We start from the raw sequence: 24457 nt of genomic DNA, 5'->3' as shown, positions 1-24457 counted from the left end.
TGGAGTTAATTTTTGTATAAGATGTAAGGAAGGGGTCCAGTTTCAGCTTTCTGCATATGACTAGCCAGTTTTCCCAACACTATTTATTAAATAGGAAATCCTTTTCCTATTGCTTGTTTTTGTTAGTTTTGTCAAAGATCAGGTGGTTGTAGATGTGTGGCATTGCTTCCAAGGCTTCTGTTCTGTTCCATTGGTCTATATCTCTTTTTTGGTACCAGTACCATCCTGTTTTGATTACTGCAGCCTTGTAGCATAGTTTGAAGTCAGGTAGAATGATGCCTCCAGCTTTCTTCTTTTTGCTTAGGATTGTCTTGGCTATGCAGGCTCCCTTTTGGTTCCATATGAAGTATAAGGTGGTTGTTTCCAGTTCGGTGAAGAGGATCATAGGTATATTGATGGGGATAGCATTGACTCTATAAATTACTTTGGGCAGTATGGCCATTTTCACTATATTGATTCTTCCTAACCATGAGCATGGAATGTTTTTCCATCTGTTTGTGTCCTCTTTTATTTCCTTGAGCAGTGGTGTACAGTTCTTGAAAATGTCCTTTGCATCCTTTGTTAGTTGTATTCCTAGGAATTTTACTGTCTTTGTAATGGTTGTGAATGGGAGTTTGCTCATGATTTGGCTATCTCTTTGTCTGTTGTTGGTGTATAGGAATGCTTGTAAATTTTGCACATTGATTTTGTATCCTGAAACTTTGCTGAAGTTGCTTATCATCTTAAGGAGATTTTGGGCTGAGACGATGGGGCCTTCTAAATAGACAATCATGTCATCTGTAAATGATTAATTTGACTTCCTTTATTCCTAATTGAATACCCTTTATTTCTTTTCTGCCTGATTGCTCTGGCCAGATCTTCCAATACTATTTTGAATAGGTGTGGTGTGAGGGCACCCTTGTCTTGGGCCAGTTTTCAAAGGGAATGCTTCCAGTTTTTGCTCATTCAGTATGATATTAGCTGTGGATTTGTCAAAAATAGCTTTTATTATTTTGAGATACATTCCATCGATACCTAGTTTATTGACAGTTTTTACTCTAAAGGGATGTCGAATTTTGTTGAAGGCCTTCTCTGCATCTATTGAGATAATCATGTGGTTTTTGTCTTAGGTTCTGTTTATTTGATAGATTACTTTTATAGATTTGTGTCTGTCAAACCAGCTGCATCCCAGGGATGAAGCTGACTTGATCATGATGGATAAGCTTTTTTTTTTTTTTTTTTATTGCATTTTAGGTTTTGGGGTACATGTGAAGAACATGCAAGATTGTTACATAGGTACATACATGGCAGTGTGATTTGCTGCCTTCCTCCCCATCACCTATATCTGGCATTTCTCCCCATGCCATCTCTCCCCAACTCCCCACCCCCCACTGTCCCTCCCCTATTTCCCCCCAACTGACCCCAGTATGTGATGCTCCCCTCCCTGTGTCCATGTGTTCTCATTGTTCAACAACCACCTATGAGTGAGAACATACGGTGTTTGATTCTCTGTTCTTGTGTCAGTGTGCTGAGAATGATGGTTTCCAGGTTCATCCATGTCCCTACAAAGGACAGGAAATCATCGTTTTTGATGGCTGCATAATATTCCATGGTGTATATGTGCCACATTTTCCCTGTCCAGTCTATCATCGATGGGCATTTGGGTTGGTTCCAGGTCTCTGCTATTGTAAACAGTGCTGCAATGAACATTCGTGTGCACGTGTCTTTATGATAGAACGATTTATAATCCTTTGGGCATATACCCAGTAATGGGATTGCTGGGTCAAATGGAATTTCTATTTCTAGATCCTTGAGTAAGCGCCACACTGTCTTCCACAATGGTTGAACTAATTTACACTCCCACCAACAGTGTAAAAGTGTTCCTATTTCTCCACATCCTCTCCAGCATCTGTTGTCTCCAGATTTTTTAATGATCGCTATTCTGGATAAGCTCTTTGATATGCTGTTGGATTCGGTTTGCTAGTATTTTATTAAGAATTTTTGGATCAATGTTCATGGTGGAGATTGGTCTTAAATTTTCTTTTTTAGTTGCATGTCTGCCAGGTTTTGCTATCAGGATGATGTCAGCCTCATAAACTGAGTTAGGGAGCATTCCCTCTTTTTGTATTGTTTGTAATAGTTTCAGGAAGAATGGCAGCAGCTCCTTTTTGTACCTCTGGTAGAATTCGGCTGTGAACGTATCTGGTCCTGGACTTCTTTTGGTTTTTATGCTATTAATTGCTGCCTCAACTTTAGACCTTGTTGTTCGTCAATTCAGGGATTCAACTTCTTCCTGGTTTAGCCTTGGGAAGGTATAAGTGTCCAGGAATTTGTCCATTTCTTCCTGATTTACTGGTTTATGTGCATAGAAGTGTTTGTAGTAATCTCTGATGGTAGTTTGTATTTCTGTGGAATTGTTGGTGATATCCCCTTCATCATTTTTTATTGCATCTATTTGATTCTTCTCTCTTTATTATTAATCTGGCTAGTGGTCTGTCTATTTTGTTGATCTTTTCAAAAAACCAGCTCCTGGATTTATTGATTATTTGAAGAGTCTCTATCTCCTTCAGTTCTCCTCTGATCTTAGTTATTTCTTGTCTTCTGCCAGCTTTCAAATTTGTTTGCCCTTGCTTCTCTAGTTCCTTTATGTGTGATGTTAGGGTGTCAATTTGAGGTCTTTCCTCACTTCTCATGTGGGCATTTAGTGCTATAAATTTCCCTCTACACACTGCTTTAAATGTGTCCCAGAGATTCTGGTACATTGTGTCTAATAAATTACTAAGTTTCTAAACCTCAAAAATATGTTGAAGCCCAGCTTCCAGACTGTGAGAAATAAATATCTGTTGCTTAAGCTACTCAGTCTATTATCATTTTGTTATAGCAGCCTAAACTGATTAACGCAGCCAGATAGTAAATATTTTAGACATTTTTAGGCCATGTACAATCTCTGTCCCATGGTTGTCTTAGTTGGCTCAGGCTGCTTTGTCAAAATACCATAGCCTAGGTGGCTTAAACAACAGACATTTATTTCTCACAGTTCTGGAGGCTAGGAAATCCAACATCAGGACACCAGCATAGTCAAGTTCTGGTGAGGACTCTCTTCCTGGCTTACAGATGGCTGACTTCTGCCTTCTTGCTGTATCTTCCCATGGTGGAGAGATAAAAAGCCCTATCTCCTGTCCCTTCTTATAAGAGCACTAATACCATTATGAGGAATCTACCCTCATGACCAAATTATCTCCCAAAGTCTCCATCTCCAAATACCATCACATTTGGGTTTAGAGCCTTAACATATGGACTTAGGGAATACTCAATTGAGTCCATAGCATTCCACCCCTAGATTCCCCCAAATTCATATTCTTCTCACATAAAATACAGACCTTCCATCCCAACAGCCCATTCCAGCATCCACTCTAAAGATTAAAATTACAAAGTCTCATCCAAATGTCATCTAAATTAGATATGGGTGAGACTTGAGGTACAATTTATCCTGAGGCAAGACTTCTTCTCCTGTGAAACCAGATAAACATGTGCTTCCAAAATAGGATGGTGGGACAGGCACAATAGAGATATTCCCATTCCAAAAAGGGAGAAATAAGGCTGGGTGCCAGGTGGCTCATGCCTGTAATACTAGCACTTTGGACGGCTGAGGCAAGTGGATCACTTGAGGGCAGGAGCTCGAAACCAACCAGACCAACATAGCAAACCCTCGTTTCTACTGAAAATACAAAAATTAGCTGGGCGTGGTGGCAGGCACCTGTAGTTCCAGCTATTAGGGAGGCTGAGGCAGGAGAACTGCTTGAACCCAGGAGGTGGAGGCTGCAGTGAGCCAAGATCATACCACTGCACTCCAGCCTGGGCAACAGAGCAACTCAAAAAAAAAAAAAAAAAAAAAAAGGCAGGGGCAAGGGGAGAAATGAGAAGGAAGGAAAAAGTGATGGGTCCCAGTTAAGCTTAAAATTTATCAGCAGCCAGGACCATGAAGCTCTTTGGGGTGACTGCCCCTTTTGAAACTGTCCCTTGGGCCTGTGGTGGGAATGGCAGCCCCGATTATTTCTAAATTGCCTTTAGCCTCACTCTTCCCCTTTCTTGAGGAAGAAATAGCATATGCACACTTTCTCCATTTTGTCCCATTTTCTCTGTTCTCTTTGGTCACAGCTGGCAGTGTTCCTGCTGGTATAATCCCATCTCTGTTTATGGCTTCCGTTGAGATAGCTGACTAGGACCATGATTCATACACACACTTATCTCCTTATCAAATGTGGATCAGCCACACCCTTAATGTTCTCTTTCAAACATACTTTCTCATTCTTTGCAATATGGATAAGCTGACAATTTTCTAAATCTTTGAAGTCCTGGTTCCTTTTTATTTAACAGTTTCTTCTTCCATTCATTTATCTCTTATTGCATTTTACTGTAAGCAGTCAGAAGGAACGAACTGCTCTCTCAACACTTTGCAGCTAAGTTTTTTTGCCACTATGCAAAAAGTATCACTTTATTCCTATTGTCCAGTAGCATGTTCCTCTCTTCCATCTGAGATCTCATCAGAATGACCTTTACCATTCAGATTTCTACCAGCATTTTGTTTATAATTATTTATATTCTCTAGGAACATGGAGGCTTTCTCTCCAGCTATCCTCTTTTTTTCTGACCCCTTACCAGAAATACCATTACCAAATCCTTCACAGTAATCTAGGTTTTTTTCTAGCATGCATCTCAAAATTCTTCCAGCCTCTAGCCCATTACCCATTTCTAAATCTGCTTCCACAGTTTTAGGTATTTGTTACAGCAGCACCCTACTTCTCAGTACCAATATCTGTATTAGTCAGTGTTCTCCAAAGAAACAAAACAGAACCAATAAGAGAATATGCATGTGTGTGTGCGTGTGTGCGTGTGTATGTGTGTGTGTGTAAAGGAATTAGCTCACACAGTTATGGAAGCTGAAAAGTACCAGTCTTCCATCCATAAGCTTGAGACCCAGAAAACCTGGTGATGTGGTTCTAGTTTAGTCTGAAGGCCTAAGAACAAGAAGGACCAATCTAAGTTCTAGTCCAAGTTCAAAGGCCTAAGATGGAAGGCTGATGATGTAAGTTTCAGTCCAGGAGCAGGAAAAGACCAATATCTGATCTCAAGCAGGCAGACAGAGAGAATTATCCCCACATTGCAGAAAACAATCTACTTTACTTTGTCTATTGATTTAAATGCTAATTTCTTCCAGAAACACTCTCACAGATACACCCAGAATTAATGTTTAGCCAGTTATCTGGGCACCTCGTGGTCCAGTCAAATTGACACATAGAGTTAACAATTACAGAGATTTTCTTTGTTTTGTTTTTGTTTTATTACACTTTTATAGTGTAAAAACCATTATCTTGGAAGCCAAACAAAATGGGTCACATAATATATTTGACCCACAAGCTATAGTTTGTTGAACTGTGCATCATCTCACTGCAATGACCAACCTGAATAAGGGTTAGTGGTACTCAAACACTTTTGTCACTCTAAGGACAGAGTTCTCAATATTTTTAGGTTATCGACCCTATAGAAACTCTACACACACACACACACACACACACACACATTTTGCATATTATTCCACACACCCTAGGACAAGAACTCCAACTGTAGGGCACCACAAATAGCCCCATTTCAGCATAACAGCAGTTGTATCATACAGTCTTTCAATTAAGTTCAATATCTATGGATTTTCAAGCATCCAGTTGGGGTATACCTTGAAAGCACTTATATAAGGCATGACTGTCATCACAGACAAAATGACTCAGTGAAGACCAATTGTTGGCTTATAATGTGGAAATAATATAGGTACATGGAGTTCATGCTCTAATAGTCCATTCTGCTTCTCTCCTGTAAAGCTCAAGGCTATTAGAAGGGAAAGATATTTTCTGCAGGAGATAGGTTGCCTTCTATTTGCATGTTTGACTTAGACAATAGGGTTTTGTGTAATATTCTCAAAGGCGTTCTGATGCCTGATTTTTTTTTCTGTGTATAGGTAACCTTTCTGTTTCTATACATGTCTCATGATTTTTTCTTGTTGCTGAGAATCTGGACATTTTAGATAACATTTTGTGAAAATTGAGCTCTGACCTCCCCAGTGGAATTGTTGCATATTTTTGTGTATTTGTTTGTTTACTGACTCAACTGGGGTAATTCTGTGGAGTCTTTGTCCCCTGCAATGTGTAGCCACTGATGCCTCTGCTCGAGTTTTGTTTTTACTTCTTGTTTTTATTTTTAACTGTGGCTTTCTAGGCATTGCACTGAGGTCATCATAGCCCAATGGCTCTCAATTGGGGTCTATTTTGCCCCCCAGGGGACATTTGACATTGTCTGGAGACATTTTTTGTTGTCACAACTGGAGAGGAAGATGCTGCTGACACCTAGTCAGTAGAGACCAGGGATGCTGCTAAGTATCCTACAGTGCACAGGACAGCACCCTGTGACAAAAAGACTATCTGGCCCAGATAGATGTCCATAGGCCTGGCTGGGGCATCAAGTTGAGAATTCGTCATATGGTTTAGAGACCAGCCAACTATTGGTCAGAGGTTATGCTTAAAAAACTTAATCTAATAAGGCTTCCACCCTTTGCCAGAGGATCTATCTGTATGTTGTTTGAGGCATAAACTTGAAGTTTGAGCTATTTACAAGTGATACAGTTGGGATGTTTGTCTCCTCCAAATATCACGTTGAAATATGATCTCCAATGTTGGAAGTGGGGCCTGATGGGAGGTGTTTGGGTCATGAGGGCAAATCCCTCATGAATAGCTTGGTGCCAGCCCCTCAGTAATGAGTTCACACAAGATCTGGTTGTTTAAAAGAGCCTGGCACTTCTTCCCTCTGTCTCGCTCCCTCTCTCACTATGTGTCGTGCTAACTCCCCTTCATCTTTTGCCATGATTATAAGCTTCCTGAGGCCCTCACCAGAAGCAGATGCCAGCACTATGCTTTCTGTACAGCCTGCAGAACCGTAAGCCCAATAAACTTCTTTTCTTTACAAGTTACTTAGCCTTGGGTATTTCTCTATAATGATGCAAACAAACCAATACGAGAAGTTTGCCATGGTTTTTACTTTCTGTCATTCTCATACCTCCCACAAAAAGCCTCATTTTCATCCAGAGACATGTGAATAACTAGAGCCATTCCCAATCTCTTTTCAGTGTGTACATAGCACTGCATGCATGTGCAACCTTCCAAATACTAGGGATGTGTCGGAGGTTTCCGAAGTCCATTATAGCTTTTTCACTCCCTATATAGCCTTGTTAGATTTCTGGCTGTTCTGGTCTATTGTTCACCCCAATCAGCATGGCTTCCCTGATTGTTTTTGATAACACCCAGGGGCATGGGGGTTTTATGCATGCTCTGGTCCAAATCAAGTTAGTCATCTTTGGCAGCAAAGCTACTGGTTTTCTTGGTTTAACCCAGCTTCGTGGAACTACTGCTGATTGGAGCTAGGGGTGGAGAAATAGGAGTAGGGGCACCCTAGGCTAAAATACACCATAGATTCCCACTGTTTTTACCCAAAGTTTAGTAGTTTTTTTGTAAATAAATGCTTCCTTTTTAAAATACATTGCATTGTATATGTTTAAAGTATATGACATGATATTATGAGATACATATAGATAGTAAAATGGTTACTATAGTGAAGCAAATTAACATATCGATCATCTCACACCCATTTTTTGTGGCAAGAACAGATACAATTGACTCATTTAGCAAAAGTCCAAAATACAATGCACTGTTATTAACTATAGCCTTCATGTTATATAACAGACCTCTAGATCTGTTCATTCTACATATCTCCTACTTTGTGTCCCTAGCCATACATCTCCCATTTCCTCCTACATCCCCCTACCCTGGCCCTGGTAACCACTATTTTATTATCTCTATATTTATTTGACTTTTTTTTTTTTTTAAAGATTCTGGATACAAGTGAGATCACGCAAATTTTTTTTCTGTATCTGGCTTATTTTACTTAGCATAAGATCTCCTTTTTAAAAAGATGAATAATATTCCATTGTCTATATATACCACAGTTTATAATACATTCATCCATCACCAGACGCTTAGGTTGTCTCCATATCTTGGCTTTCATGGATAATGCTGCAATGAACATGGAAGTACAAATATCTTTATGAGGTACTACTTTTGTTTCTTTGGGCATACACTCAAAACATAAAAGAATAAAATTAGATCTTTATCATCATACACACAAATCAGCTCAAAACAAATAGAAGATTTAAACAAAAGTAAAACCTGAAACCATAAAACTCATAGAAGAAAACATAGGTGATAAAGCTCCTTAACGTTGGCCTTGGCAAGGCACATAGTCATCAGATTCACCAGGGTTGAAATGAAGAAGAAAATACTAAGGGCAGCCAGAGAGAAAGGTCGGGTTACCCACAAAGGAAAGCCCATCAGACTCACAGCAGATCTCTCAGCAGAAACCCTACAAGCCAGAAGAGAGTGGGGGCCAATATTCAACATCCTTAAAGAAAAGAACTTTCAACCCAGAATCTCCTATCCTGCCAAACTAAGCTTCATAAGTGAAGGAAAAATAATATCCTTTGTGAACATGAAAGTATTCAGAGATTTCGTCAACACCAGGCCTGCTTTACAAGAGCTCCTGAAAGAGGCTATACACATATAAAGGAACAACAAGTACCAGCCACTCCAAAAACACAGCAAATGGTAAAGAGAATCAACACAATGAAGAATCTACATCAACTAATGGGCAAAACAGCCAGCTAGCACCAAAATGGCAGTATCAAATTCACACATAACAATATTAAACCTAAATGTAAATGGACTAAATGCCCCAATCAAAAGACACAAACTGGCAAATTGGATAAAAAGCCAAAACCCATTGGTGTGCTGTATCCAGGAAACCCATCTCACATGCAAGGATACTCAAAGGCTCAAAATAAAGGGATGGAGGAAGATTTACCAAGCAAATGGAGAGCAAAAAAAAGCAGGAGTTGCAATTCTCATCTCTGATAAATTAGACTTTAAAGCAACAAAGATCAAAAGAGACAAAGAAGGACATTACATAATGGTAAAAGGATCAATGCAACAAGAAGAACTAACGATCCTAAATATATATGCACCCAATACAGGAGGACCCAGATAAATAAGGCAAGTTCTTAATGACTTACAAAGAGACTTAGACTCCCACACAATTATAGTGGGAGACTTTAACACCCCATTGTCAACAATAGACAGATCAACCAGACAGAAAATTAACAAGGATATCCAGGACTTGAACTCAGACCTGGAACAAGCAAACCTAATAGACATTTACAGAACTCTCCATCCTAAATCCACAGAATATACATTCTTCTCAGCACCACATCACACCTACTCTAAAGTCGACCACATAATTGGGAGTAAATCATTCCTGATCAAATGCAAAAGAACGGAAATCATAACAAACAGTCTCTCAGACCACAGTACAATCAAGTTAGAACTCAGAATTCAAAAATTAACCCAGAACTGCACAGCTTCATGGAAACTGAACAACTTGCTCTTGAATGGTGACTGGATAAACAATGAAATGAAGGCAGAAATAAAGATGTTCTTCGAAACCAACGACGATGAAGACACAACATACCACAATCTCTGGAACACATTTAAAGCAGTCTCTAGAGGAAAATATATAGCAATAAGTGCCCACATGAGAAGCAAGGAGAGATCAAAAACTGACACCCTATCGTCAAAATTGAAAGAGCTAGAGGAGCAAGATCAAAAAAACTCAAAACCTAGCAGAAGACAAGAAATAACTAAGATCAGAGCAGAACTGAAGGAGATAGAGACACAAAACACCCTTCAAAAAATCAATAAATCCAGGAGCTGGTTTTTCGAAAAGATCAACGAAATAGACAGACCACTAGCCAGATTAATAAAAAAGAAAACTGAAAATAACCAAATTGGTGCAATAAAAAACGATAACGGAGATATCACCACAGATTCCACAGAAATTCAAACCATAATCAGAGATTATTACAAACAACTCTATGCACATCAACTAGTAAATGTGGAAGAAATGGATAAATTCCTGGACACTTGCCTCCTCCCAAGCTTAAACCAGGAAGAAGTTGAAACCCTGAACAGACCCATAGCAAGGTCTGAAGTTGAGGCAGCAATTAAGAGCTTACCACCCAAAAAAAGCCGAGGTCCAGACGGGTTCACAGCCGAATTCTACCAGACATACAAAGAGGAGCTGGTACCATTCCTTCTGAAACTATTCCAAACAATACAAAAAGAGGGAATTCTTCCCAAATCATTTTATGACACCAACATCATCCTGATTCCAAAACCCGGCAGAGACTCAGCAAGAAAAGAAAACTTCAGGCCAATATACATGATGAACATAGACGCTAAAATCTTCAGTAAAATACTGGCAAGCCGATTGCAACAGCACATCAAAAAGCTTATCCACCATGATCAAGTAGGCTTCATCCCGGGGATGCAAGGCTGGTTCAACATACGCAAGTCTATAAACATAATTCACCACATAAACAGAAGCAAAGACAAAAACCACATGATTATCTCAATTGATGCAGAGAAGGCCTTTGACAAAATTCAACAGCCCTTTATGCTAAAAACCCTCAATAAGCTAGGTATCGATGGAACGTATCTCAAAATAATAAAAGCTATTTATGACAAACCAACAGCCAATATCATACTGAATGGGCAAAAACTGGAAGCATTCCCCTTGAAATCTGGCACTAGACAAGGATGCCCTTTCTCAGAACTCCTATTCAATATAGTACTGGAAGTTCTAGCCAGAGCAACCAGGCAAGAAAAAGAAATAAAGCATATTCAAATAGGAAAGGAGGAAGTCAAATTGACTCTATTTGCAGACGACATGATTGTATATCTAGAAGACCCCATCATAACAGCCCAAAATCTCCTGAAATTGATAAGCAACGTCAGCAAAGTCTCAGGATACAAAATCAATGTGCAAAAATCACAAGCATTCCTATACACCAATAACTGACTAACAGAGAGCCAAATCAAGAATGAACTCCCATTCACAATTGCCACAAAGAGAATAAAATACCTAGGAATACAACTAACAAGGAATGTAAAGGACCTCTTCAAGGAGAGCTACAAGCCACTGCTCAATGAAATAAGAGAGGACACAAACAGATGGAGAAACATTCCATGTTCATGGTTAGGAAGAACAAATACTGTGAAAATGGCCATACTGCCCAAAGTAATTTACAGATTCAATGCTATCCCCATCAAGCTACCAATGACCTCCTTCACAGAACTGGAAAAAACCACCTTAAACTTCATATGGAACCAAAAGAAAGCCCGCATAGCCAAGTCAATTCTAAGCAAAAAGAACAAAGCGGGAGGCATCACATTACCGGACGTCAAACTACACTACAAGGCTACAGTAATCAAAACAGCATGGTATTGGTACCAAAACAGAGATATAGACCAATGGAACAGAACAGAGGCCTTGGAGGCAACACAACATATCTACAACCATCTGATCTTTGACAAACCAGACAAAAACAAGCAATGGGGAAAGGATTCCCTGTTTAATAAATGGTGTTGGGAAAACTGGCTAGCCATGTGCAGAAAGCAGAAACTGGACCCCTTCCTGACACCTTACACTAAAATTAACTCCAGATGGATTAAAGACTTAAACATAAGACCTAACACCATAAAAACCCTAGAAGAAAATCTAGGCAAAACCATGCAGGACATAGGTGTAGGCAAGGACTTCATGACCAAAACACCAAAAGCATTGACAACAAAAGCCAAAATAGACAAATGGGACCTAATGAAACTCCACAGCTTCTGCACAGCAAAAGAAACAGTCATTAGAGTGAATCGGCAACCAAGAGAATGGGAAAAACATTTTGCAGTTTACGCATCTGACAAAGGGCTGATGTCCAGAATTTACAAAGAACTAAAACAGATTTACAAGAAAAAAACGAACAAGCCCATTCAAAAGTGGGCAAAGGATATGAACAGATACTTTACAAAAGAAGACATACATGAGGCCAACAAACATATGAAAAAATGCTCATCATCACTGGTCATCAGAGAAATGCAAATCAAAACTACATTGAGATACCATCTCACGCCAGTTAGAATGGCGATCATTAAAAAATCTAGAGACAACAGATGCTGGAGAGGATGTGGAGAAATAGGAACACTTTTACACTGTTGGTGGGAGTGTAAATTAGTTCAACCATTGTGGAAGACAGTGTGGCGATTCCTCAAGGACCTAGAAATAGAAATTCCATTTGACCCAGCAATCCCATTACTGGGTATATATCCAAAGGATTATAAATCGTTCTACTATAAGGACACGTGCACACGAATGTTCATTGCAGCACTGTTTACAATAGCAAAGACCTGGAACCGACCCAAATGCCCATCGATGATAGACTGGACAGGGAAAATGTGGCACATTTACACCATGGAATATTATGCAGCCATCTAAAACGACGAGTTTGTGTCCTATGTAGGGACATGGATGAACCTGGAAACCATCATTTTCAGCAAACTGACAGAAAAGCAGAAGATCAAACACTACATGTTGTCACTCATAGGCGGGTGTTGAACAATGAGAACCCATGGACACAGGGAGGGGAGCACTACACACTGGGGTCAGTTGAGGGGAAATAGGGGAGGGATGGTGGGGGGGTGGAGAGTTGGGGAGAGATAGCAAGGGGAGAGATGCCAGATGTAGGTGATAGGGAGGAAGGCAGCAAATCACACTGCCACGTGTGTACCTCTGCAACAATCTTGCATGTTCTTCACATGTACCCCAAAACCTAAAATGCAATAAAATAAATAAATGAAAAAAAAATCAAAACAAAACATTGGCCTTGGCAATAATATTTTTGGATATCACACCAACTGCTTAGGCTACAAAAACCAAAATAAATAAATGGGACAATATCAAACTAACTAGCTTACGCACAGCAAAGTAAACAATCAACAAAATGAAAAGCTATCCTGTGGATTAGGAAAAAATATTTGCTAATTGTACTTGTAATAAGGGGTTAATACTTAAAATTTATAAAGAACTCATACAACTCAATAGCAATAAAACACATAACCCAATTTAAAAATGATCAATGGATAGACATTTCCCCAAAGAAGACATTCAAATGACCAACACATATATGAAAAGATGTTCAACATCACTAATCATAAGATAAATGCAAATCAAAGCTACTCTGATATACCACCTGACACCCATTAGAATATCTATTATCAAAAAAGCAAGAGATAACAAATGTTGGCAAGGGTGTGGATAAAAAGGAACTCTTGTACCCTGTTGGTGAGAATGTAGATTGGTGTAGCAATTATGAGAAACAGTATCAAGATTACTAAAGAAATTAAAAATAGAATAAATATTTCTCAATTTGCTGTATACCTTTGAACAATTTCTAGAGTCCTGAAGTGCTGCTTTTTTTGTTTTGGCCACTTTTATCAATGCTTTTGGGGGAGGAAATTTGTCAAGCTCCTCACTGTGTTTTTCTAGAAGTTTCAGCTCCAGACTCCCAAGGCTATACTTTGAGACACACTAGTGTACTAGTCTGTGGGGCTGCATGACTTGGGTTCATGTCCTAGGTGTACCACCTAATGATTACGTTCTTACAAAGTTACTTAGCATCTCTGAGCTTTAGTTAGTTGTCCTTGAGAATGATAATAACAATGAAAGTGAACATGAGAGTTACATGTATAGCAATTTTTAAAAACTATTGCTTAATATCTTACAATGTGGATAAACCACAGTTCATTTAGATATTCTTCCGCTTCCCCCACTGATAGACATTTAGTCTTTTTTCTAATTATTTTTACCATTATAAACATCGCTATTATAAATATCCTTACATGCAGCTCCACATGTGTGACACTTTCTATAGGATAAATACTGAGAGATGACCTACTATTTGCCCAAAGGAAAAGAAGTCATTATATCAAAAAGACACCTGTATGTGTATGTTTATCACAGCACAATTTACAATGGCAAGGATATGGAACTAACCTCAGTGCCCATCAACCAATAAGTGGATAAAGAAAAAAATATATATAAATATACACATATATATGTGTGTATATATATTTATGTGTATATATATGTATACACACACACACACACACACACACACACCATGGAATACTACTCAGCCATAAACAGAATGAAATAATGTCTTTTGCAGCAACTTGGATGGAGCCAGAGGACATTATTCTAAATGGAGTAATTCAGGAATGGAAAACCAAATACTGTATGTTCTCAGTTATAAGTGGGAACTAAGCTATGTTATGCAAAGGCATACAGAGTGGTATAATGGACATTGGAGACTCAGAAGAGGGGGGGGTTAGGGATAAAAAACTACATATTAGGTTTTGTGTACACTACTTGGATGATGGGAGCACTGAAATCCCTGACTTCACCACTATGCAATTCATCCATGTAACCAAAAACCACTTGAGCCCCAAAAGCTATTGAAATAAAAAATACTTATTAAAAGATAAAATAAATAAAGTCCAAGAGAAAAAAAGATAAATACTGAGAGGCAAATTTCTGGGTCAAATATGCACATTTTAAATTATTTTCATAGAAACTTGCTGATTGTCATCTAGTATAAATTTAACAATTTATACTCCTACTACCAATGTTTACAAGTATACATTTCCTCACATCCTTTAAAAAACATTTTAATCAGCCTTTAAAACTTTTGTTGCTATTATGGATATAAAATGGTACCACATTTTGGTTTAAATATCCATTTATTTGATTATTATTAAGGCTAGGGGCAGTTCGTATGTTTACCAGTCACTTCTAGTGACTTTCCTTCTTGATATCCTTTACCTATTTTTCTGTTGGGTTTTTATCTTTAATGATCACAGAAGTTTATTCTATATGCTGGAAATTAATCCTTTTATGTTAAAAACATTTTCCTTGTTACTTGTCTTTTAACTTTTTTTGTACATTGTTTGCAGAATAGAAGGTGTTTATTTTCATATAGACAAATTTATCTCTATGCTTTTTGTATCATATTAAAACAGACTTTCCTATCTCAATATTGTCAACATATAATGTTTTATACTTTAAATTTTTTATACTTTAATCAATCAGAAATTTATTTTTTGAATTATATGAAGACATAACTTTTTTTTTCTTTTCCCTTGTAAATTGGATATCATACTTTATTTACCTCTTCTAAATGAATAACCAGATGTATGGAAAGTCTTTGTTTTTTGTAATTTTTTATTTTGCAATAACTTCAAATTAACAGGAGGTTAGTTGCTAAAATAGTACAAGGGGCCTCCTGTATTAGTCTGTTCTCACATTGCCATAAATAACTGCCAGAACTGGTTAATTTATGAATAAAAGAAGTTTAATTGACATAGTTCCATAGGCTGTACAAGAAGCATGGCTAGGAGGCCTCAGGAAACTTACACTCTTGGTAGAAGGTAAAGGGGAAGCAAGCATATCTTACCATTGTGGAGCAGGAGAGAGAAACGGCAAATGGGGAAGTGCTATACACTTTTAAACAACCAGATCTTGTGAGAACTCACTATCATGGGAGCAACAAGGGGAGAATTTGCCCCCGTGATCCAATCACCTCCCACCAGGTCCCTCCTCCAACGCTGGGGATTACAATTAAACATGAGATTGGGGTGGAGACACAGAGCCAAACCATATAATTCCAACATTCCACACAGCCCCTCCCAAATCTTATGTCCTTTTCAAATTTCAAAACCAATCATGCCTTCCAACAGTCCCCTAAAGTCTTAACTAATTCCAGCACTAACTCAAAAGTTCAAGTCCAAAGTCTCATCTGAGTCGAGGCAAGTCTCTTCCACCTATGAGCCTGTAAATCAAAAACAAGTTTGTTTCTTCCAAGATACAATGGGGACACAGGCATTGGGTAAATGCTCCCATTCCAAATGAATGAAACTGGACAAAGCCAAGGGGGCACAGGGTCCCATGCAAGTTCAAGACCCAACAGGGCAGTCAGTAAATTTTAAAGCTCCAAGATAATCTCCTTTGACTCCATGTCTCACATTGAGGGCTTGTTGATGCAAGGGGTGGGCTCCCATGGCCTTGGGCAGCTCTACCCCTGTGACTTTGAGGGGTACAGTCTCCAAGGGTACTTTCACAGTCTGGCATTGAGTGGCTGTGGCTTTTCCAAGTGCACGGTGCAAGTTATTGGTGTATCTACCATTCTGGGGTCTTAAGGATTGTAGCCCTCTTATCATAGTTCCACTAGGCAGCGCACCAGTGGAGGCTCTGTGTAGGGCCTCCAACTCCACATTTCCCCTCCACACTGTCCTAGTAGAGGTTCTCCATAAGGGCTCTGCCCCAGCAGACTTCTGTCTGGACATCCAGGCATTTCCATCCATCCTCTGAAATCTAGGTGGAGGCTCCCAAACCTCAACTCTTGCCTTCCAGACACCCATAGGCCCAGCAACGCATGGAAGCCACCAAGGCTTGGGGCTTGTATCCTCTGAAGAATGGCCCAAGCTGTTCCTTAGTCCCTTTTAACCATGGCTAGAGCTGGAACAGCTGAGACACACAGATATGGGACATGGGAGCCATGTCCCAAGGCTGCACAGAGCAGTGGGGCCCTGGGCCTGGCCCACAAAACATTTTTTTCCCTCTAGGCCTCAGGGCCTGTGATGGGAGGGGCTGCTGCAAAGGTCTTTGACATGCCCTGGAGACATTTTCCCCATTGTCTTGGTTATTATCATTTGGATTCTCTTTGCTTATGGAAATTTCTGTAGCCTTGAATTCCTCCCTAGAAAAAAAAAAGAAAATGTGCTTTTTTTTCCACCACATGGTCTCACTGCAAATTTTCCAACCTTTTATACCTGTTTCCCTTTTAAATATAAGTTCCAATTTCAAACCATCTCTGCAAATGCATATGAGCATACACTATTAGAAGCAGCCAGGCCACATCTTGAACACTTTGCTGCTTAGACATTTCTTCTGCCAGATGCTCTAAATCAGCTCTCTCAAGTCAAAAGTTCCACAAATTCCTGGAGCAGGGACACAATGCTGCCAGTCTCTGATAAAGCATAGCAAGAATGACCTTTACTCCAGTTCCCAATAAGTTCCTCAGCTCCATCTGAGACCACCTCAGCATAGACTTCACTGTTTGCATCGCTATCAGCATTTTGGTCAAAACTATTCAACAAGTCTCTATGAAGTTCCAAACATTCCCTTGCCTTTCTGTCTTCTTCTGAGCCCTCCAAACTGTTTCAATCTCTACCTGCTATCCAGTCCCAAAGTCACTTCTACATTTTCAGGGAACTTTACAGCAAGTGCTACACACTTTTAAACAACCAAATCTCGTGAGAGCTCAGTCACTTTCAGGAGAACAGCAAGGGGGAAGTTCGCTCCCATGATCTAATCACCTCCCACCAAGTCCCTCCCCCAACATTGGGGATTACAATTAAAAATGAGATTTGGGTGGGGGCATAGAGCCAAACCATATCACCTCCTATATATTCTCTACCCACCTATGCTTCCTTCTTTTGATACTTGAATGGTTTCATACTCGAAATTTAGTACTTTTATATATTTTGAGTTTATTTTGGTGACCTAGTGGCAACATGACGTATAGACACAAATTTAACTTTTCCTAAGTTCTATCTAGTTGTCCCAACACCATTTATTTAAAAATTCATCTTTTGCCCAGTGACTTTTACTGTCACTTTATTGCATATCAGATTTTCATATCAATTTGGGTATGTTTCTGGGTTTTTTATATTCTTCCATTGTTTTATCTTCCTATTAAAGTACAACATTACATCATTTTAATTATAGAAGTTCTACAGTATATTTTAATATCTGATAAGGGACAAATCCCCCCTCAACCCTTATTGCTCTTGCTTATTTCTTGGTAGAAGACTTTTAGAAGGAAGTTTTCTGAATGCTGATTTTTTAAAAGTTATTTCAATAAATAGTTCTGATTTTCGTGATCTTTTCCCCAGAGCTGAAATATGCTAACACCGTGATGCGCTTTGATTATGTCTGGCTTCGAGACCACTGCCGCTCAGCATCATGCTACAACTCTAAGACTCATCAGCGCAGCCTGGACACAGCCAGTGTGGATTTATGTATCAAGCCAAAGACTATACATCTGGATGAGACCACACTCTTTTTTACTTGTGAGTGGGCAGGAGACTTGGTCTTCTTTGGGGGTACTCTTATAAAGAACAATTATTTTGTGGAAAATGGTTTGTTCCTTTCAAAAACAGGTTATTCTCTTAGTTACTTTTCTTTTTTTCTTGTTTTGGAAGGATTTTTTGAAACATTTTATTTTTTTCTTCAAATAAAGTTTTTACAATCCACAGCTAACATTATACCTAATGGTGAGACTGAACGCTTTCCCTCTAAGACAGGGAACATGGCAAGGATGTCCACTCTTACCACTGTGATTTAACATCCACTCTCACCACTGTTGTTTATCATAGTACTGAAAATTCTATTACAGTAAGTCCAGAAAAATTAGTAAAATACATACATATTAGAAAGGAAAAAATAAAACTCCTTATTTGCAGATATATGACAGCCTAACATAGACTACCTCAAGTAGCCTACAATAAAGCTATGAGAACTAATAAATGAGTTCAGTAAGGTCACAGGACACAAGATCAACACACAAATATCAATTGTATTTCTATGTGGAAACTGAAATGAAAAATGACCATTTCAATTGCTTCAAAGAAATTTAAATACTTAGCTATAATCTAACAAAATATGTATATGATCTATATTATAAAAATTATTAAATGCTGATGAAAGAAACCAAAGAAGACAAATACGTGGAGAGGCAAATCATATTCATGGATTGGAAGACTCAACATAGTAATGATGTCAGTTTTCTCCAAACTGATCTGTAGTTTTAATGCAATTCCTGTCAAAATAAAAGCAAGATTTTTTTATAAACAAGCTTGTTCTAAAATTTAAATGAAATACACAGGCCCTAGGAGAGCCAGCACAATTATGAAAGTGAAGAATTAAATGGGAAGAAATCACTTTCTGATGTTAAAACTGCAGTAATCAAAACAGTGTGGTATTGGTGGAGGGACAGATACATAGATCAATGGAACAGAATAGAAAACCCAGAAATAGATCCACAGAAATATAGGCAACTGATCTTTGGCAAAATTGCAAAAGCCATTCAATGGAGGAAGAATAGTCTTTTCTTTTCTTTTCTTTTCTTTCTTTTCTTTTTTTGGGGTGGCATATCCTTCTCTTCTTTACGACATGCATCCTCTTTATTGCGGCAAGCAATTACAGCTTGTTCATGCTGTCTGCTACAAACATTGCTGCACTGTACTATATTTTTCATTATATTTTTATTAATTTGTATTTATTTATTTATTTATTCCAATTTATATTATTGCATTTTCGGTTTTGGGGTACATGTGAAGAACATGCAAGATTGTTGCATAGGTACACACGTGGCAGTGTGATTTGCTGTCTTCCTCCCCATCACCTACACCTGGCATCTCTCCCCTTGCTATCTCTACCCAACTCCCCATCCCCCACTGTCCCTCCCCTATTTCCCGCCAACTGACCCCAGTGTGTAGTACTCCCCTCCCTGTGTCCATGTGTTCTCATTGTTCAACACCTGCCTATGAGTGAGAACATGCGGTGTTTCATCTTCTGCTCTTCTGTCAGTTTGCTGAGAATGATGGTTTCCAGGTTCATCCATGTCACTACAAAGGACACAAACTCATCATTTTTGATAGCTGCATAATATTCCATGGTGTATATGTGCCACATTTTCCCTGTCCTGTCTATCATTGATGGGCATTTGGGTTGGTTCCAGCTCTTTGCTATTGTAAACAGTGCTGCAATGAACATTCGTGTGCACGTGTCCTTATAGTAGAACGATTTATAATCCTTTGGATACATACCCAGTAATGAGATTGCTGGGTCAAATGGAATTTCTATTTCTAGGTCCTTGAGGAATCACCACACTGTCTTCCAGAATGGTTGAACTAATTTACACTCCCACCAACAGTGCAAAAGTATTCCTATTTCTCCACATCCTCTCCAGCATCTGTTGTCTCCAGATTTTTTTAATGGTCGCCATTCTAACTGGCGTGAGATGGTATCTCAATGTTGTTTTGATTTGCATTTCTCTGATGACCAGTGATGATGAGCATTTTTTCATATGTTTTTTGGCCTCATGTATATCTTCTTTTGTAAAGTATCTGTTCATATCATTTGCCCACTTTTGAATGGGCTTGTTAGTTTTTTTCTTGTAAATCTGTTTTAGTCCTTTGTAAATTCTGGACATCAGCCCTTTGTCAGATGCGTAAACTGCAAAATGTTTTTCCCATTCTGTTAGTTGCTGATTCACTCTAACGACTGTTTCTTTTGCCGTGCAGAAGCTGTGGAGTTTGATTAGGTCCCATTTGTCTATTTTGGCTTTTGTTGTCAGTGCTTTTGGTGTTTTGGTCATGAAGTCCTTGCCTACACCTATGTCCTGCATGGTTTTACCTACATTTTCTTCTAGGGTTTTTATGGTGTTAGGTCTTATGTTTAAGTCTTTAATCCATCTGGAGTTAATTTTAGTGTAAGGTGTCAGGAAGGGGTCCAGTTTCTGCTTTCTGCACATGGCTAGCCAGTTTTCCCAACACCACTTATTGAACAGGGAATCCTTTCCCCATTGCTTGTTTTTGTCTGGTTTGTCAAAGATCAGATGGTTGTAGATATGTTGCATTGCCTCCGAGGCCTCTGTTCTGTTCCATCGGTCTATATCTCTGTTTTGGTACCAGTACCATGCTGTTTTGATTACTGTAGCCTTGTAGTATAGTTTGAAGTCTGGTAGTGTGATGCTTCCAGCTTTGTTCTTTTTGCTTAGAATTGACTTGGCTATGTGGGCTCTTTTGGTTCCATATGAAGTTTAAGGTGTTTTTTTTCCAGTTCTGTGAAGAAGGTCATTGGTAGCTTGATGGGGATAGCGTTGAATCTGTAAATTACTTTGGTCAGTATGGCCATTTTCAAGATATTGATTCTTCCTAACCATGAACATGGAATGTTTCTCCATCTGTTTGTGTCCTCTCTTATTTTGTTTCAATCATCATTGGTGCTGGAGGAATTGGACATCCATAATGAGACGATAAAAGAACCTCAACCCAAGTCTCACACCTTATATATAAACCAACTTATCGTAGACTGTAGACTTAAATGTATAACATGAAACTATAAAACTTCAAGAAAAGAATATAGAAGAACATCTTCAGATTTTGCCTGGTGCTAGAACTCTTAAAACTCAGCATATAAAACAAGCAATACAATTTAAAAAGGGAAAAAAGATATGCTCACATATTTTCCTGAATAGGATATACAGATGGCACATAAGCACATGTAAAGATGTTCAACGTTATTATCTGTTAGAGAAATGAAAGTTAATATCACGGGCCAGGTGCAGTGGCTCACACCTGTAATCCCAGCACTTTGGGAGGCCAAGATGGGCGGATGATGAGGTCAAGAGATCAAGACCATCCTGGCCAACATGGTGAAACACAGTCTCTACTAAAAAAAAAAAAAAAAAAAAAAAAAACAAAAAAACAAAAAAAAAACACAAAAATTAGCTTGGCATGGTGGCGCACACATGCAGTCCCAGCTACTCTGGAGGCTGAGGCAGGAGAACTGCTTGAATCTGAGAGGCAGAGGTTGCAGTGAGCCGAGATCATGCCACTGCACTCCAACCTGGCACCTGGTGCTGGAGCAAGACTCCGTCTCAAAAAAAAAAAAAAATAGAAAGTTAATATCACAATGAGTCTGCACTACATACCTATCAAAATGACTAAATTAGAAAACAGTGACTACACCAAATAATAGAGAAGATTCAGAGAAATTCTATCACTTATAGTTTGCTCATGGGAATGTAAAATGCTATACTCTGGAAAACAGTTTGGTAGTTTCTTAAAAAAAGAAAAAAGAAAGAAAGAAAAAGAAAAAAAGAAAAAAGAAACCTAAACATGCAACCAGAAATCACACTCCTGGGCATTTATCCCAAAGAAATGAAAACTTATGTTCACAACAAAAACCCTTCGCATTAATGTTCACATCAGCCTTATTTGTAATAGCCAAGAACTGGAAACTACCCAATAGGTGAATGGTTAAACAAACCATCCATACAATAAAATGCTACTCAGCAATGAAAAGAAATGAGCTAATGATAGACACAGTAACTCAGAAAAACATCAGTTAAATTTTGCTGAAGTAAAACAGCCAATCTACATGATTTCGTTTATGTAATATTCATGAAATAACATAATTATAGAGATAGCGAACAGATTATTTGTTGCTAGGAGTTAGGGATGCAGGGGTAGGAGGTGGCAGATGTAGCTATAAAAGGGTAACACGGAGTCATATGGTTGAGTATCTTGACTGTGGTGGTGGTTACACAAAGTTACACATATAATTACACTGCATAGATCTATGCACATAAACAAATATATGTTTAACTGCTTAAATCTGAATAAGCTCAATGGATTGTACCAATACCACTTTCTTGGTTTGGGCATTGTACTGTGGTTATATAACATGTTAACATCAAGGAAGGCTTGGGGAAGAGCTCATGGGACTTTCCTACACATTTCTTTTCAACATCCTATGAATCTATTATCTCCAAATAAAAAAATTAAAAGAAAAAGTATTGGAGGAAAAAACATACTTACAATCCATACATTGACTACTAATTTCTTTACAGTAGAAAAATCAATGCCGTAGAAACATTTATTTAAAAACAGGCAACTTGGCAAAATATTAGCAAAATATATGACAAAGACTAACTAACCTTAATATGTAAGGTGCTATTGTTAAATTGTAAGAAAAGTACAAGTATTCCAATAGAAAAATGTGAGAAAGGACTGAACGGACAAATCATTAAAGCAGGAGTAGCAAACATTTTCTGTAAAGAACCAGATGGTAAATATTTTTAAACTCTGTGGGCTATATGGTCTCTGTCACAACTATTCAATTCTTCAGCTCTTGAGTTGTGAGTAAATGGAGCTATAGACAATATGTAACAAAATGGACATTCATGTGTTCTGAGACAGGCATTACAAAACCAAGCACCAGATTTGACTCATAAACCATAGTTTGGTAACCCCTGCATTAAAGAAACATAGATGTCTAACAAATAGAAAAAGTATTCTTATTAGCCTTATTAGTAAACAAATAAATTAAAATTATTACATGATGGCAGTTTCACTTTACTTACCAAATTAGAAAAAATATATATTTTAAAAATAAGAATACTCCATTTTGATAGACACATAGGTACTGTTGGAGGGAATGAATATTAGTAGACTTTCTGGAAAGTAATATGATTATGTATATTCAGAACTCTTGAAAGTTTGTAGCTTTGAAATTTCTAAATACAAAGCTACAAACTTTCAAGAAATATAATATGCATTCTATTTCTAAATTATTAGAAATATGGTTAAAGATGATCACTATTAAATAATAGGAAAAAATTTAAAATAAATATACATACCCAGAAGAACAAATGGGTTAGGTAAATCTTGGTAATGTACATTTTGCAAGCTTTAAAAATTAACTTTAATGAAGACTTAATTTTAAAAATGATAAAATTTAATTTTAAAAATTGTTACAATGTTAAGTGACAATGGCAGGGTCTCAAGTTTTATATACTATATTTATGTATATAAATTATATAAAATAAGAGAATACATAGAAAAAAACTGGAAGGAATGATGCCAACCTGTCAATCATAGTTTCATCTGGGTGGTAGAAAGATAAACATGGTGACTTTTATGCTTTCCAAATTATCCAAAGTGTGATACTTTTTTATCATGGGGAGGGAGAAAAAGAGAGAGAGAAGTAAAAATGATAGACAAACATTTCACTCCTTCTGCTGCTTGCTTCCTTGCTTATCTTGAAGATTTTCTATAGCATTTTGAGGTTGGTTTTTGACTTTTTTTGGGTGAGGGTGGTGCACAGCAGGTGAAGTCACTTACAAAGTCATTTTATTATATTGTGTTGATGTCATATAATTAGACAGAAATATCCTATATCATGTAGAAGAGGAAGGCAGCATAGAATGGTACTGAACTTCTAGAAGCAAGAAGGTGGGGTTCTAGTTCCACCTATAGTATTTAGTGGTGTGATCCTGAGTGAGTCACTAACTGACTTTATCTCCATCTGTAAAATAAAGATTATCCCCTTCTAGATCAAACATTCTGAGTTCCAATATAGATGGAAGACAGGGATGGGGACAAGGAGAGAGAATACCAAGTAGGGTAAAACCTACTTTGATTGTCATTCTGTGATGACTTGGTTAATTTTCCAGATGGTCTTTTACTATGTAACTATAATTCTGTAAACTTATTTGGCCTCTGGGAAGATTTATTTGTTCATTCATTTATGCATGCATACCACTCAAACCACACATATTTCTGTCTCAGAAACATTCTAGGCACTCATT

General features: G+C 38.1%; 1 protein-coding gene across 3 annotated transcripts in view; it reads left to right on the top strand.

Annotated features, from left to right (window-relative positions):
* Positions 1-24457, top strand: part of TMLHE (trimethyllysine hydroxylase, epsilon) — a 164146-nt gene that overhangs the window by 113912 nt on the left and 25777 nt on the right. For all 3 annotated transcript variants that reach the window (XM_032265296.1, XM_032265294.1, XM_032265295.1), the window contains one exon: positions 17973-18149. In XM_032265296.1, the coding sequence (XP_032121187.1) occupies positions 17973-18149 (177 nt within the window). The remainder of the gene's footprint in view (positions 1-17972; positions 18150-24457) is intronic.

Source organism: Sapajus apella, unplaced genomic scaffold, assembly GCF_009761245.1.
Source record: "Sapajus apella isolate SASKATOON/1434 unplaced genomic scaffold, GSC_monkey_1.0 scaffold149, whole genome shotgun sequence".
NCBI lineage: Eukaryota > Metazoa > Chordata > Mammalia > Primates > Cebidae > Sapajus > Sapajus apella.
This window is presented reverse-complemented; position numbering and strand designations above follow the sequence as displayed.